The 14,832-nt window shown below is 50.3% G+C and overlaps 1 protein-coding gene across 1 annotated transcript in view; it reads right to left on the bottom strand.

Annotated features, from left to right (window-relative positions):
• The window catches only part of LOC119884097 (ninein-like protein), a gene marked incomplete at its 5' end in the record, with an annotated part of 32,303 nt that extends 18,470 nt beyond the window's left edge, over positions 1–13,833 (bottom strand). Inside the window, 8 exon segments of the mRNA XM_038694568.1 lie at positions 4,171–4,324; positions 4,726–4,812; positions 7,397–7,507; positions 7,828–8,002; positions 11,470–11,587; positions 11,590–11,609; positions 12,664–12,800; positions 13,657–13,833. Of these exon segments, the coding sequence (XP_038550496.1) occupies positions 4,171–4,324; positions 4,726–4,812; positions 7,397–7,507; positions 7,828–8,002; positions 11,470–11,587; positions 11,590–11,609; positions 12,664–12,800; positions 13,657–13,833 (979 nt within the window).
• Positions 13,834–14,832: the final 999 nt, after the last annotated feature.

Here is a 14,832-nt window from a genome sequence, read left to right as displayed (position 1 = left end):
ACAGACAGTAAACAGAGTGTAAACAGAGAGTAAACAGACAGTAAACAGTAAACAGAGAGTAAACAGAGAGTAAACAGTAAACAGAGAGTAAACAGACAGTAAACAGTAAACAGAGAGCAAACAGAGAGTAAACAGAGAGAAAACAGTAAACAGACAGTAAACAGACAGTAAACAGACAGTAAACAGACAGTAAACAGTAAACAGAGAGCAAACAGAGAGTAAACAGAGTAAACAGTAAACAGAGAGTAAACAGAGAGTAAACAGAGAGTAAACAGACAGTAAACAGTAAACAGACAGTAAACAGACAGTAAACAGAGAGTAAACAGACAGTAAACAGTAAACAGACAGTAAACAGAGAGTAAACAGAGAGTAAACAGACAGTAAACAGTAAACAGAGAGTAAACAGAGAGTAAACAGTAAACAGAGAGTAAACAGTAAACAGAGAGTAAACAGTAAACAGAGCGTAAACAGTAAACAGAGCGTAAACAGAGAGTAAACAGACAGTAAACAGTAAACAGAGAGTAAACAGAGAGTAAACAGAGAGTAAACAGAGAGTAAACAGACAGTAAACAGTAAACAGAGTAAACAGAGAGTAAACAGAGAGTAAACAGAGAGCAAACAGACAGTAAACAGTAAACAGAGAGTAAACAGAGAGTAAACAGTAAACAGAGAGTAAACAGAGAGTAAACAGTAAACAGAGAGTAAACAGAGAGTAAACAGACAGTAAACAGTAAACAGAGAGTAAACAGAGAGTAAACAGTAAACAGAGCATAAACAGACAGTAAACAGTAAACAGAGAGTATACAGACAGTAATCAGTAAACAGAGAGCAAACAGACAGTAAACAGAGAGTAAACAGAGAGTAAACAGACAGTAAACAGTAAACAGAGAGTAAACAGACAGTAATCAGTAAACAGAGAGCAAACAGAGAGCAAACAGACAGTAATCAGTAAACAGAGAGCAAACAGACAGTAAACAGTAAACAGAGAGCAAACAGAAAGTAAACAGACAGTAAACAGACAGTAAACAGAGAGTAAACAGTAAACAGAGCGTAAACAGAGAGTAAACAGACAGTAAACAGTAAACAGAGAGTAAACAGAGAGTAAACAGTAAACAGAGCGTAAACAGAGCGTAAACAGAGAGTAAACAGACAGTAAACAGTAAACAGACAGCAAACAGACAGTAAACAGTAAACAGAGAGCAAACAGACAGTAAACAGACAGTAAACAGAGAGTAAACAGTAAACAGAGAGTAAACAGACAGTAAACAGTAAACAGAGAGTAAACAGAGAGTAAACAGTAAACAGAGAGTAAACAGAGTAAACAGACAGTAAACAGACAGTAAACAGTAAACAGGCAGTAAACGGTAAACAGAGAGTAAACAGTAAACAGAGAGTAAATAGAGTAAACAGACAGTAAACCGTAAATAGAGTAAACAGACAGTAAACCGTAAACAGACAGTAAACAGTAAACAGACAGTAAACAGAGAGTAAACAGACAGTAAACAGTAAATAGAGTAAACAGACAGTAAACAGACAGTAAACAGAGAGTAAACAGACAGTAAACAGAGAGTAAACAGAGAGTAAACAGAGAGTAAACAGAGAGTAAACAGTAAACAGACAGTAAACAGTAAACCGACAGTAAACAGAGAGTAAACAGAGAGTAAACAGAGAGTAAACAGTAAATAGAGTAAACAGACAGTAAACAGACAGTAAACAGTAAATAGAGTAAACAGAGAGTAAACAGAGAGTAAACAGTAAACAGAGAGTAAACAGACAGTAAACAGTAAACAGAGAGTAAACAGACAGTAAACAGTAAACAGAGAGTAAACAGAGAGTAAACAGAGAGTAAACAGACAGTAAACAGAGAGTAAACAGTAAACAGAGAGTAAACAGAGAGTAGAGAGTAAACAGAGAGTAAACAGACAGTAAACAGTAAACAGAGAGTAAACAGACAGTAAACAGTAAACAGAGAGTAAACAGACAGTAAACAGTAAACAGAGAGTAAACAGAGAGTAAACAGAGAGTAAACAGTAAACAGACAGTAAACAGAGAGTAAACAGACAGTAAACAGAGAGTAAACAGAGGATCCTGTTCCTGGAGCAGAGGATGTGGAGACTCACGGTGAGACACGCTGGGACAGAGGACACATTCAGTGTGACCCTGCACACCTGCAGGACCTGTATTCCTGTGTGCCTACCTGGTCAGACCTGCTCAGCAGGTACTGAACCCTCTTCAGTTTCAGCCGTAACGAGCACTCGGCACTCTCTGCTCTACATTTACAGAGTGGAGAGCTTCAGAGCAGCGTTTCCCTTCTCTTACAGAGAATACGGCGGCCACAGTTTCAACAAGCTTCTCCTAATAACACTGAAGAGCTGCAGGAGCTCGCACACTCGGGCGTCCGGCTCGAGACGACCACTTTTCTTTAGAGGTCAGAGAACCTGAATGCACATGTTTTAGAGCCTTTACGGTAAATGAAAGGTCACAGAGCAGCTGAGGGTCGGAGACTTCAGCTCCTCGCTCTGCAGAGAGAGCAGACCTGCAGACAGGCTGAGCTGCTTTTCAAAATAAGATACTGGAAATAAGATGAACCGGATTATATTTAGATGAAGTATAAAACGTGTCCATTCAAGTTAAAGTTCCTTTAATTTGAGCATTTATGTGTGAACAGGTGTTTCTCTCTTAACTTTGCTCTGAAAGGGACTCCCAGAATCCTTCAGGACAAAGACCCTGATGTGTCCGCTCTGCAGATCCTCAGCAGCACATCTTTATTTAAATTCAAACTTCACTTTTATTGTTTAAAGCTGCATCCTGCTGCATCCTGTTTGTTTGTTTGTGGACCAATCAGTGCGTCTCATTCTGTGACCTGCAGCCAATCACAGCTCTGCAGTGAGCTGGTGAAAGCAGGTGAAGTGGCGCCACCTCCTGACAGAAGCGTGTTACTGAAAGTACATTTACTCAAGTACTCTACTTACAATTTGAAGTACTTCTACTGTGTAGCCGTAGCCGCGTGTAGCCGTAGCCGCGTGTAGCCGTGTGTAGCCGTAGCCGTGTGTAGCCGTGTGTAGCCGTAGCCGTGTGTAGCCGTGAGGATCTGTAGCCGTGTGTAGCCGTGTAGCCGTAGCCGTGTGTAGCCGTAGCCGTGTGTAGCCGTAGCCGTGTGTAGCCGTGAGGATCTGTAGCCGTGTGTAGCCGTAGCCGTGTGTAGCTGTAGCCACGTGTAGCCGCGTGTAGCTGTAGCCGCATGTAGCCACGAGTATCTGTAGCCATGTGTAGCTGTAGCCGCGTGTAGCTGTAGCCGCGAATATCTGTAGCCGTGTGTAGCCGCGAGTATCTGTAGCCGTGTGTAGCCACGTGTAGCTGTAGCCGCGAGTAGCTGTGTGTATCTGTAGCTATGTGTATCTGTAGCCGTGAGTAGCTGTAGCCGTGAGTAGCCGCGAGTAGCTGTAGCCGCGAGTATCTGTAGCCGCGAGTATCTGTAGCCGCGAGTATCTGTAGCCGTGTGTAGCCGTAGCCATGTGTAGCTGTGTGTAGCCGTAGCCGTGTGTAGCTGTAGCCGTGTGTAGCTGTGAGTAGCTGTAGCCGTGTGTAGCCGTGTGTAGCCGTGAGTAGCCGTAGCCGTGTGTAGCCGTAGCCGTGTGTAGCTGTAGCCGTGTGTAGCCGTGTGTAGCCGTAGCCGTGTGTAGCCGTAGCCATGTGTAGCCGTAGCCGTGTGTAGCTGTAGCCGTGTGTAGCCGTGAGTAGCCGTAGCCGTGTGTAGCCGTAGCCGTGTGTAGCCGTAGCCGTGTGTAGCCGTAGCCGTGTAGCCGTAGCCATGTGTAGCTGTGTTTAACTGTAGCCATGTGTAGCCGTAGCCGTGTGTAGCCGTAGCCGTGTGTAGCCGTAGCCATGTGTAGCTGTGTTTAACTGTAGCCGTGTGTATCCGTAGCCGTGTGTAGCCGTAGCCGTGTGTAGCCGTAGCCGTGTGTAGCCGTAGCCGTGTGTAGCCGTAGCCATGTGTAGCTGTGTTTAACTGTAGCCGTGTGTAGCCGTGTGTAGCCGTGTTTAGCTGTAGCCATGTGTAGCCGTGAGTAGCTGTAGCCGCGTATAGCCACAGCCGCGTGTAGCCGCGTGTAGCTGTAGCCACGTGTAACCACGAGTATCTGTAGCCGTGTGTAGCTGTAGTTGTGTTACCAGAGTCGGACTCGGTGCTGACGGGCCGTTGTTGGGTCCAGCTCAGAGCGGCGTCGGTGTCGCTCCCTGCAGGTCGTCTGGACTTCCTGTCGGTCCTCTGACTCTGCAGCGCCTCCAGCTCTGAGCTCAGCTCATCGTTTCTGTCCCGCAGCTCCTGAACGCACCACACACACGCTGTCAGCACCTGCACACTCAGCCTCCCTGCATGCTGACACACACATCAGAGCGCCGCTCCTCGCCAACCCCGTTGGGTGTCTGTAGGCTCTGAGCGAGTGCAGCATCTAAACCTCCTCTACACGATCACTTCAGGTTCTGATCTATACATCTGCTCTGCTGCAGGAAGTGATGTCACAGAGCGGCGAGCCACACACATGCAGGTAAACAGCAAACTCACGTGTTCTCACCTGGATCCTCTGTTGTAGGGACACGGGGCGTTCAGGTGCACAGACAGAAACAGACATTAAAGACCTGATCTACCCTCAACGAGCCTTCAGACTTCCTGTTTCTACCATCAGCGGCGTGAAACAGAAAGCGAAGAATCAGACGGCCTCTCACCCGCAGCTGCAGCTCGTACTCTCTGATGATGTCGGAGAAGCGCTCCTCGTGACTCAGAGCGCCGCCCGCCGGGTCCAAGCCGCCAAACTGCCAAAGCAAGACAACACAGGTTAAACGTAGCTGTCAATCACCACATCAAGAGTCGGCTTTGTCTGCGGCGGCGAGGAGACGAAGACCAAGGGGAGAGAGGTCGTCAATAATTCACCTGCTGGGAGGACAGTCACCTGACACCAGGTGAGGTCTGACTTCCTGTCCGCTCTCAGGTTCACCATGTCATGTGACTCAGAGTGTGACAGAGCCCTGGCAGCTGATTGGTCAGAGTGTGAAGGAGCCCTGGCAGCTGATTGGTCAGAGTGTGAAGGAGCCCTGGCAGCTGATTGGTCAGAGTGTGAGGGAGCCCTGGCAGCTGATTGGTCAGAGTGTGAGGGAGCCCTGGCAGCTGATTGATCAGAGTGTGAGGGAGCCCTGGCAGCTGATTGGTCCTGTGACTCAGAGTGTGACAGAGCCCTGGCAGCTGATTGGTCAGAGTGTGAAGGAGCCCTGGCAGCTGATTGGTCAGAGTGTGAGGGAGCCCTGGCAGCTGATTGGTCAGAGTGTGAGGGAGCCCTGGCAGCTGATTGATCAGAGTGTGAGGGAGCCCTGGCAGCTGATTGGTCCTGTGACTCAGTGTTAGTATAATATTGGATGGAGGAGGAACAGATGTGTGACTGCTGCTGAACCTTCAGAGAAGATTCCTGAACGCTGGGATCAGAGATGTTTAGCTGGAGGCGCTCACAGAGCTTCGTTGGTACCAGCAGCTTTTAACCAGAGAGCGCTGAGCTGTAAGGGCCACGTGTTAGATCCGGGTCACCTGACAGGTCCCCGTCTGATGCAGATGTTTAAACGAGTTTTTGGAGTTTAGTTAAAGGGGGGGGGGCATGTATAACAGAGCTGTCCTGACGCCACTGTGGAGGCCCTCAGGTGCTCGGACTGAGTTCAAAGGAGGCTCCTCTGTCAGTGAGGACGGAGCGGGGCCCCATGTCCCAGCCTCCAAACGCTCAGTGAAGCTCACAGGGACGCGTTCGGGGGTAACTGTGTGTTGAAGACTGATGGGACATAGCGGCTCAGATTAGGGGTAAGACGATATACTTAACTCACGAGACGTGAGGAATTACGATACTGGGTTCGCAAGAACAAGACGAGAAAATAATCGTACTGAAATATTCTCTCTGGGCTCTGAGGGGCCACCACCTGAAATCACTGCTGGGAGTGTGAAAAGGGCCGGACCATACGGCCGGAGACGTCACCACGATAAGACATTTCAAATCACTGGATATCGATAATTATCATCGTTTCTGTTTGAAGGCTGATTTTTGCTCCTGAGTGAAAGTTAGAAACAAGACAGTTGATGCCAAGGCGAGCTTCTCTTCTCCCTCGCCTCTCTCCGCCGACAGATCAGCGGGCAGGCGGGAACAGGTGAGCGTCTGGAGAGGACCGGTGTTGTGTGTCGCTGTGTGTATCTGTAGCCGTGTGTGAACACGGTCATTATGCTGAGAGAAGAGGTGGACGCTGCCTCCAACATCTGTTCTGCCGGCTCATGCTGTTCAGACACTTTGCTGTGCTCACTGATCAAACGGCGTTCTCACCAGACTGCTAAATATTAAAGACTATCATATACTTCGAATCATTTATCACCACTGATGAAGCCCACACAGAATAGTACAGCGACTTAAAAACAATACGCACAGACATAATCATATATTGTCGAATATATAAACACTCTTAAGCCCTGAGCTCCGGAGCCCCGCCCCTTTATAACCGACCTGCAGGAAGGGGCCTCCCTCATTGGCTGGGTTGGACACACAGGTGGGATGAAGCAGGTACTGATCTGGATTCCCCCGTTTGAAAAGAGAGGAAAGCGAATGACTTCCTCAAACGCTGAACGAGGTGCTGACGAGTTCAAGAAACAGGACGTGTTTTATGTGACGCACACAGGAAGATTTACTTAGTAAAACAGTTTTTACAGGCAGCGGGTCAGATCCACACGCCGGCGCTCAGCGTGTGGGAACATGTGACAACAGTCTGTTAAACTCTGCTCGACTGACGCTCTGAAAACAGCATCATTAAATTTGTCTCCCGTTCACCTGATTTAGCAGAACAAACTGCTGCATGCAGCTTTTAATTAATCTGGTTCCTGATTAAACAGATCTGAGGCTCTTTTGCAGAAACTGAATCCTGTTTCTGATCCTGAATCTGGATCTTTGTGGCTGCAAATGATCTTAAATGATGTTTTTTGCCAGTCAAACGAGAGTTTGTTTCTTCAGAAAGGCTTTAAGCCTGAAATACTCAGAGGGGAAATCTGGATTTATGGCACAGTCTGTTCACCTCAGACCGTTTCATTCTTCCTCCACGTGAGACGCCGTTTCTCTCCTCTGCTCTCCTGTGCGTACGCATGGTTCACAGTTTACTCACAGGACACAGTCAGCTCTGCTTCTATAGATCACAAGCCGGCGTCGGCACGTTTCTGAACGCCGCCGCTGGCCTACAGAGGTCTGACTGTTCTCACTGCTCCAACGTGTCGAGGAAGGTCACTGTGGCTGCAACATCAGACCTTCACACTAACACGCCGCTGACAGAACCGGGGGAAGCTAAAGCGGCAGAGCCTGGCGGCGCCCGGGTCGGCGGGCGGTACCTTGTGGTGCAGCAGCTGGTCCAGGTCTCTCTGCAGCCTGTTCACCGATCTCTCTGCGTCGGTCAGCTTCAGCTTCACGGCCCTCAGCTCCTCCTCCAGACGCCGGCTCTCCTGCTCAACACACACAAACGCTTTAATGTTCACCTGCAGGTCAGCAGGCCCCTCAGGGCCACTCAGATCCTTTAAACTGGACCCACAGGGGTCTGGTCCTGGTCCCTCATTGGTGAGAACACGTCAGACTAAACACTTTATCAGAGTACTTTTAGTGAACGATGGTGTTCAAATATCTCAAACTCAGCGAGCTGGACCTACTGTACTACCCACGTGCTGATACTTCTGTGTATTCACTTGTAGCAGTACTTGTACTTTATTAGTACTACAGGACATGATCAGAGGAGGACAGAAGAATCTAAACCAGGTCGTGTTCCCACCTGTGCGGCGCTGCAAAGCTCCTCCTGTAGCTCCGCCTCCTGCGCCCGGAGCAGCTGCAGCTCGTCCTGCAGCGCGCGGCGCTCGCTCTCCGCCTGATGCAGCAGCGCCTCGCTCTCCTGCTCCGACTGACTGCGCAGAGACGCCAGCCTATCACGGAAGCCCTGCTCCAGGTCCCTGCCAATCACAGAGCGGCTCGTCAGAGCAAAGTGTCAAGCTAACGTCAGCGCAGAGTGTGTCCAGCTAACGTCAGCGCAGAGTGTGTCCAGCTAACATTAGCGCTAAAGTCAGCGCAGTGTGTGTCCAGCTAACGTCAGCGCTAAAGTCAGCGCAGTGTGTGTCCAGCTAACATAAGCGCTAAAGTCAGCGCAGAGTGTGTCCAGCTAACATAAGCGCTAAAGTCAGCGCAGAGTGTGTCCAGCTAACATAAGCGCTAAAGTCAGCGCAGTGTGTGTCCAGCTAACATAAGCGCTAAAGTCAGCGCAGTGTGTGTCCAGCTAACATAAGCGCTAAAGTCAGCGCAGAGTGTGTCCAGCTAACGTCAGCGCAGTGTGTGTCCAGCTAACGTCAGCGCAGAGTGTGTCCAGCTAACATAAGCGCTAAAGTCAGCGCAGAGTGTCAAGCTAACGTCAGTGCAGTGTGTGTCCAGCTAACATCAGCGCAGAGTGTGTCCAGCTGACATAAGCGCTAACGTCAGCGCAGAGTGTCAAGCTAACGTCAGCGCAGAGTGTGTCCAGCTAACGTCAGCGCAGAGTGTGTCCAGCTAACATAAGCGCTAAAGTCAGCGCAGAGTGTCCAGCTAACGTCAGCGCAGAGTGTGTCAAGCTAACGTCAGCGCAGAGTGTGTCCAGCTAACATCAGCGCAGTGTGTCAAGCTAACGTCAGCGCAGAGTGTGTCCAGCTAACGTCAGCGCAGAGTGTGTCCAGCTAACGTCAGCGCAGAGTGTCCAGCTAACGTCAGCGCAGAGTGTCCAGCTAACGTCAGCGCAGAGTGTCCAGCTAACATTAGCGCTAAAGTCAGCGCAGAGTGTGTCCAGCTAACGTCAGCGCAGAGTGTGTCCAGCTAACGTCAGCGCAGAGTGTCCAGCTAACGTCAGCGCAGAGTGTCCAGCTAACATTAGCGCTAAAGTCAGCGCAGTGTGTGTCCAGCTAACGTCAGCGCAGTGTGTCCAGCTAACGTCAGCGCAGTGTGTGTCCAGCTAACGTCAGCGCAGTGTGTGTCCAGCTAACGTCAGCGCAGTGTGTGTCCAGCTAACGTCAGCGCAGTGTGTCCAGCTAACGTCAGCGCAGAGTGTCCAGCTAACATTAGTGCTAAAGTCAGCGCAGAGTGTGTCCAGCTAACGTCAGCGCAGAGTGTCCAGCTAACATTAGCGCTAAAGTCAGCGCAGTGTGTGTCCAGCTAATGTCAGCGCAGAGTGTGTCCAGCTAACATTAGCGCTAAAGTCAGCGCAGTGTGTGTCCAGCTAACGTCAGCGCAGTGTGTGTCCAGCTAACATAAGCGCTAAAGTCAGCGCAGAGTGTCAAGCTAACGTCAGCGCAGAGTGTGTCCAGCTAACGTCAGCGCAGAGTGTGTCCAGCTAACGTCAGCGCAGAGTGTCCAGCTAACATTAGCGCTAAAGTCAGCGCAGTGTGTGTCCAGCTAACGTCAGCGCTAAAGTCAGCGCAGTGTGTGTCCAGCTAACGTCAGCGCAGAGTGTCCAGCTAACATAAGCGCAGAGTGTCCAGCTAACATTAGCGCTAAAGTCAGCGCAGTGTGTGTCCAGCTAACATCAGCGCTAAAGTCAGCGCAGTGTGTGTCCAGCTAACGTCAGCGCAGAGTGTCCAGCTAACATTAGCGCTAAAGTCAGCGCAGTGTGTGTCCAGCTAACATCAGCGCTAAAGTCAGCGCAGTGTGTGTCCAGCTAACGTCAGCGCAGTGTGTGTCCAGCTAACGTCAGCGCAGTGTGTCCAGCTAATGTCAGCGCACTGTGTCCAGCTAACGTCAGCGCAGAGTGTCCAGCTAACATTAGTGCTAAAGTCAGCGCAGAGTGTGTCCAGCTAACGTCAGCGCAGAGTGTCCAGCTAACATAAGCGCAGAGTGTCCAGCTAACATTAGCGCTAAAGTCAGCGCAGTGTGTGTCCAGCTAACGTCAGCGCAGAGTGTCCAGCTAACATCAGCGCTAAAGTCAGCGCAGTGTGTGTCCAGCTAACGTCAGCGCTAAAGTCAGCGCAGTGTGTGTCCAGCTAACGTCAGCGCTAAAGTCAGCGCAGTGTGTGTCCAGCTAACGTCAGCGCAGAGTGTCCAGCTAACATTAGCGCTAAAGTCAGCGCAGTGTGTGTCCAGCTAACATTAGCGCTAAAGTCAGCGCAGTGTGTGTCCAGCTAACGTCAGCGCAGTGTGTGTCCAGCTAACGTCAGCGCAGTGTGTCCAGCTAATGTCAGCGCAGAGTGTCCAGCTAACATTAGTGCTAAAGTCAGCGCAGAGTGTGTCTAGCTAACGTCAGCGCAGAGTGTCCAGCTAACATAAGCGCAGAGTGTCCAGCTAACATTAGCGCTAAAGTCAGCGCAGTGTGTGTCCAGCTAACATAAGCGCAGAGTGTCCAGCTAACATCAGCGCTAAAGTCAGCGCAGTGTGTGTCCAGCTAACGTCAGCGCAGAGTGTCCAGCTAACATTAGCGCTAAAGTCAGCGCAGTGTGTGTCCAGCTAACGTCAGCGCAGAGTGTCCAGCTAACATAAGCGCAGAGTGTCCAGCTAACATTAGCGCTAAAGTCAGCGCAGTGTGTGTCCAGCTAACGTCAGCGCAGAGTGTCCAGCTAACATTAGTGCTAAAGTCAGCGCAGAGTGTGTCCAGCTAACGTCAGCGCAGAGTGTCCAACTAACATAAGCGCAGAGTGTCCAGCTAACATTAGCGCTAAAGTCAGCGCAGAGTGTCCAACTAACATAAGCGCAGAGTGTCCAGCTAACATTAGCGCTAAAGTCAGCGCAGTGTGTGTCCAGCTAACGTCAGCGCAGAGTGTCCAGCTAACATAAGCGCAGAGTGTCCAGCTAACATAAGCGCAGAGTGTCCAGCTAACATTAGCGCTAAAGTCAGCGCAGTGTGTGTCCAGCTAACATAAGCGCAGAGTGTCCAGCTAACATTAGTGCTAAAGTCAGCGCAGAGTGTGTCCAGCTAACGTCAGCGCAGAGTGTCCAGCTAACATAAGCGCAGAGTGTCCAGCTAACATTAGCGCTAAAGTCAGCGCAGTGTGTGTCCAGCTAACGTCAGCGCAGAGTGTCCAGCTAACATCAGCGCTAAAGTCAGCGCAGTGTGTGTCCAGCTAACGTCAGCGCAGAGTGTCCAGCTAACATTAGCGCTAAAGTCAGCGCAGTGTGTGTCCAGCTAACATTAGCGCTAAAGTCAGCGCAGTGTGTGTCCAGCTAACGTCAGTGCAGTGTGTGTCCAGCTAACGTCAGCGCAGTGTGTGTCCAGCTAACGTCAGCGCAGAGTGTCCAGCTAATGTCAGCGCAGTGTGTGTCCAGCTAACGTCAGCGCAGTGTGTGTCCAGCTAACGTCAGCGCTAAAGTCAGTGTGCGCTCACAGCAAACAGCTGGTGTTGCAGGAACAACATCATCACATTGTGTCCTGGTCTCTGATCCAGGCGCTCAGAGACCAGGTTCTGCTCACCTGATCCGGCTCTGGTTGAGGGTCTCCATGCTGGCGTGGCGGTCGTCCACCTCTCTGACCAGCTGCAGGTTCCTGTGATCAGCCTGGTCCAGGTCTACCTTCACCTTGTCCCGCTCCTGCAGGCCTGCTCCGCCACCACCCTGCACACATGACGCCATGGTAACCAATAAGGAGGAGGGACCTGACTGAGGAGTCTCTGTCCTGGAGCAGTAGTCCAGCTCCAGCCCGACCCTCTGCTGGTTTACTTTCTGACTCTGCTGCGGTGATGTCACAGCGCACTCCAGGACGTGTCAGTTCATCACTGACCACAATCAAACCGTGGAACTGAACCAATAAACCTGGTTCTCAGCAACTTAATTGCTTTTTATTTTATCGTCTGTTGTTTGTTAAAGTTATCAGTCCGTTAAGTTACACTATTTTAATTCAAGAACGACCAAGTTCTTTTAAGCTTTATTCGTCGAGCTAACTCACACCGCTCCCACCGAAGCCGGACCAACGCACGTGGGCCCGCCAGCAGTAACAAAGGACGACCAAACCTCTGACCCGAGCCGGGGTTGTAAAGGCCCCACAGCAAGTTTCTTCAATAAGCCGACAAAAGACGGACCTCCGGAGCAATTCCTGGCAGAGAAAGCGACCGGCTGAGGCCTTTAAGCCGTCATAACCCAGAACGCACGGAACTCCGGCAGCGTGAGGCCGCCGACCAGCGACCCGGCAGGGAGAAACGACAGCAGTGAGACTAAAACCCTGCATTCTGTAATCAGTCCAATAGTCTGTTAATCCAGTATCTTTAATCCTTGAAACTCCTAGACAAATTTAACCGAGTTATCATCTAACTGCGTTCATTGGCTGCCGTAGGAGTCAAATTCTCCCACAACACAACCACATTCTCATTGTTTATTTCTCTGATGTGTATTTAACCGCATTTATATCCACCTTTAGTTATTTAATAAATTTCACCGTAACCACAGGAACGTCGTGTATTGTCACGATAATTTACCCTTCGATATGAGACTGATTTAAGATAATTGAGCGATTACTAACTACTAACTGATCACTAGTGAATAATTGTGTAATTACTAACCATACCTGGGGTGAGTGCCCCGCGAAATGAGAGATTTATAAATCCTCCTTCAGGGGGGAGCTGGTGGCGTGGTGGTCTCTGAAGACCCCCGTGTGTTTCAGGTGGGAACTTACTGCAGGTGCTGGATCTCGCTCTTGTAGGACATGAGCGCCGCCTGGTGGATGCCGTTCCCGCTGACCAGCAGCTCGTTGTCCAGGGCCAGAGTCAGGTCTGCCAGACTAAGCCGCTCCTCCAGAGGGAAGTCCAGAGCCTGTGGGGAGACAACACAAACCTGGATCACGTATTCACCTGCAGAGACAAGTTTCCTCCGGTGCACAGGTTCACCAGTGGGGTTCAGACCCTATGAGACGTTCAAGGACCGGTCCAACAGTCAGAAACTAAGAGCTGCTGATTCTGAACGCAGACTGAGTGATGTCAGCAGCTGGACGCCGCAGACCGCCGTGGCGGTTTTCATTCTCACATCAGTGCAGTCTGGAAAAGATTCAGATGAGTTTAACGCTGCAGCTGTGAAGGTGGAGCTGCTGCTGCCGTCAGAGACTCTGCTGACTCGCCATCTGTCTGATACTTTACTGAAGAACATGTACTGCAGTAACATGGAGGATTTTAAAGTACTACTTCAGAACGTACTTCAGCACAGCAGCTACATCTGCAGAATAAACCTGGATAAGCCTCTGCTCTGCGGTGGAGACCAGCTGAAACGGGGCGGCTGCGTGAGCTCCTGTTCAGAGCCAGGAGGCGTCTACACTCTGTTTAGGGTTTAACATGTGGATCCTGATCCACGGCGAGGGCCGGTGGGCCTGGGCCGCCTCTGTTCTGTGGTAAAAGGAACCGGGGGGGTCCAAACCGAGCCTAAAGACCTGAGTGGCTGCTGTGTGGGAACTGAACCTCCTCAGCAGGGGGCCACACTGCAGTTTTTTCCTTTGGACACATTCACACAGACTGATTCCTCAAAAACAGACCAAACCCCAGACCCCCAGACCCCCAGACCCCCCAGAGACCCCAGAGACCTGGTCTGGAAACGTTTAAAGCTTCAGATCATCTACACCGGTGGACACTGACAGTAACCAACCTGACCACAGGGCCCTCTGGTCCTGGTCTGTACTGACCTGCAGGATGTCCCGGCTGTTCCTGATGCCCTCCTCGGTCCAGAGGGCAACGACCCGCTCGGGGCTGGTGCATCCTGAGCCCTCGTCCAGCCAGCTGAGGACTCTCTGACCCACGGTAGCCATCAGCAGGGACGGCGAGGTGGAGCGAACCGAGCGCTCCTCGGACACAGCCTGGCACTGCATTGACCAGGAAAGACCAGCGTCACACGTTAGTCCACATTCAGAGACCAGAGACAGACGTTAGTCCACATTCAGAGACCAGAGACAGACGTTAGTCCACATTCAGAGACCAGAGTCAGAAGTTAGTCCACATTCAGAGACCAGAGACAGACGTTAGTCCACATTCAGAGACCAGAGACAGACGTTAGTCCACATTCAGAGACCAGAGTCAGAAGTTAGTCCACATTCAGAGACCAGAGACAGACGTTAGTCCACATTCAAAGACCAGAGACAGACGTTAGTCCACATTCAGAGACCAGAGACACGTTAGTCCACATTCAGAGACCAGAGACAGACGTTAGTCCACATTCAGAGACCAGAGACAGACGTTAGTCCACATTCAAAGACCAGAGACAGACGTTAGTCCACATTCAGAGACCAGAGACAGACGTTAGTCCACATTCAAAGACCAGAGACAGACGTTAGTCCACATTCAGAGACCAGAGACAGACGTTAGTCCACATTCAAAGACCAGAGTCAGACGTTAGTCCACATTCAAAGACCAGAGACAGACGTTAGTCCACATTCAGAGACCAGAGACAGACGTTAGTCCACATTCAGAGACCAGAGTCAGACGTTAGTCCACATTCAGAGACCAGAGACAGACGTTAGTCCACATTCAAAGACCAGAGACAGACGTTAGTCCACATTCAGAGACCAGAGACAGACGTTAGTCCACATTCAAAGACCAGAGACAGACGTTAGTCCACATTCAGAGACCAGAGACAGACGTTAGTCCACATTCAAAGACCAGAGTCAGACGTTAGTCCACATTCAAAGACCAGAGTCAGACGTTAGTCCACATTCAGAGACCAGAGACAGACGTTAGTCCACATTCAGAGACCAGAGTCAGACGTTAGTCCACATTCAGAGACCAGAGTCAGAAGTTAGTCCACATTCAGACCCGAGCTCTAGAGTAGTGTTTATCAACGGGGGCGTTGGAAGCAATATTTTTGA

The sequence above is a fragment of the Micropterus salmoides genome, unplaced genomic scaffold (assembly GCF_014851395.1).
Source record: "Micropterus salmoides isolate LMB-PRFRI ecotype aquatic unplaced genomic scaffold, ASM1485139v1 Ms_hic_scaffold_3174, whole genome shotgun sequence".
Lineage (NCBI taxonomy): Eukaryota > Metazoa > Chordata > Actinopteri > Centrarchiformes > Centrarchidae > Micropterus > Micropterus salmoides.
Note: the sequence above shows the minus strand (reverse complement) of the source record. Positions and strands in the feature narration are given on the sequence as shown.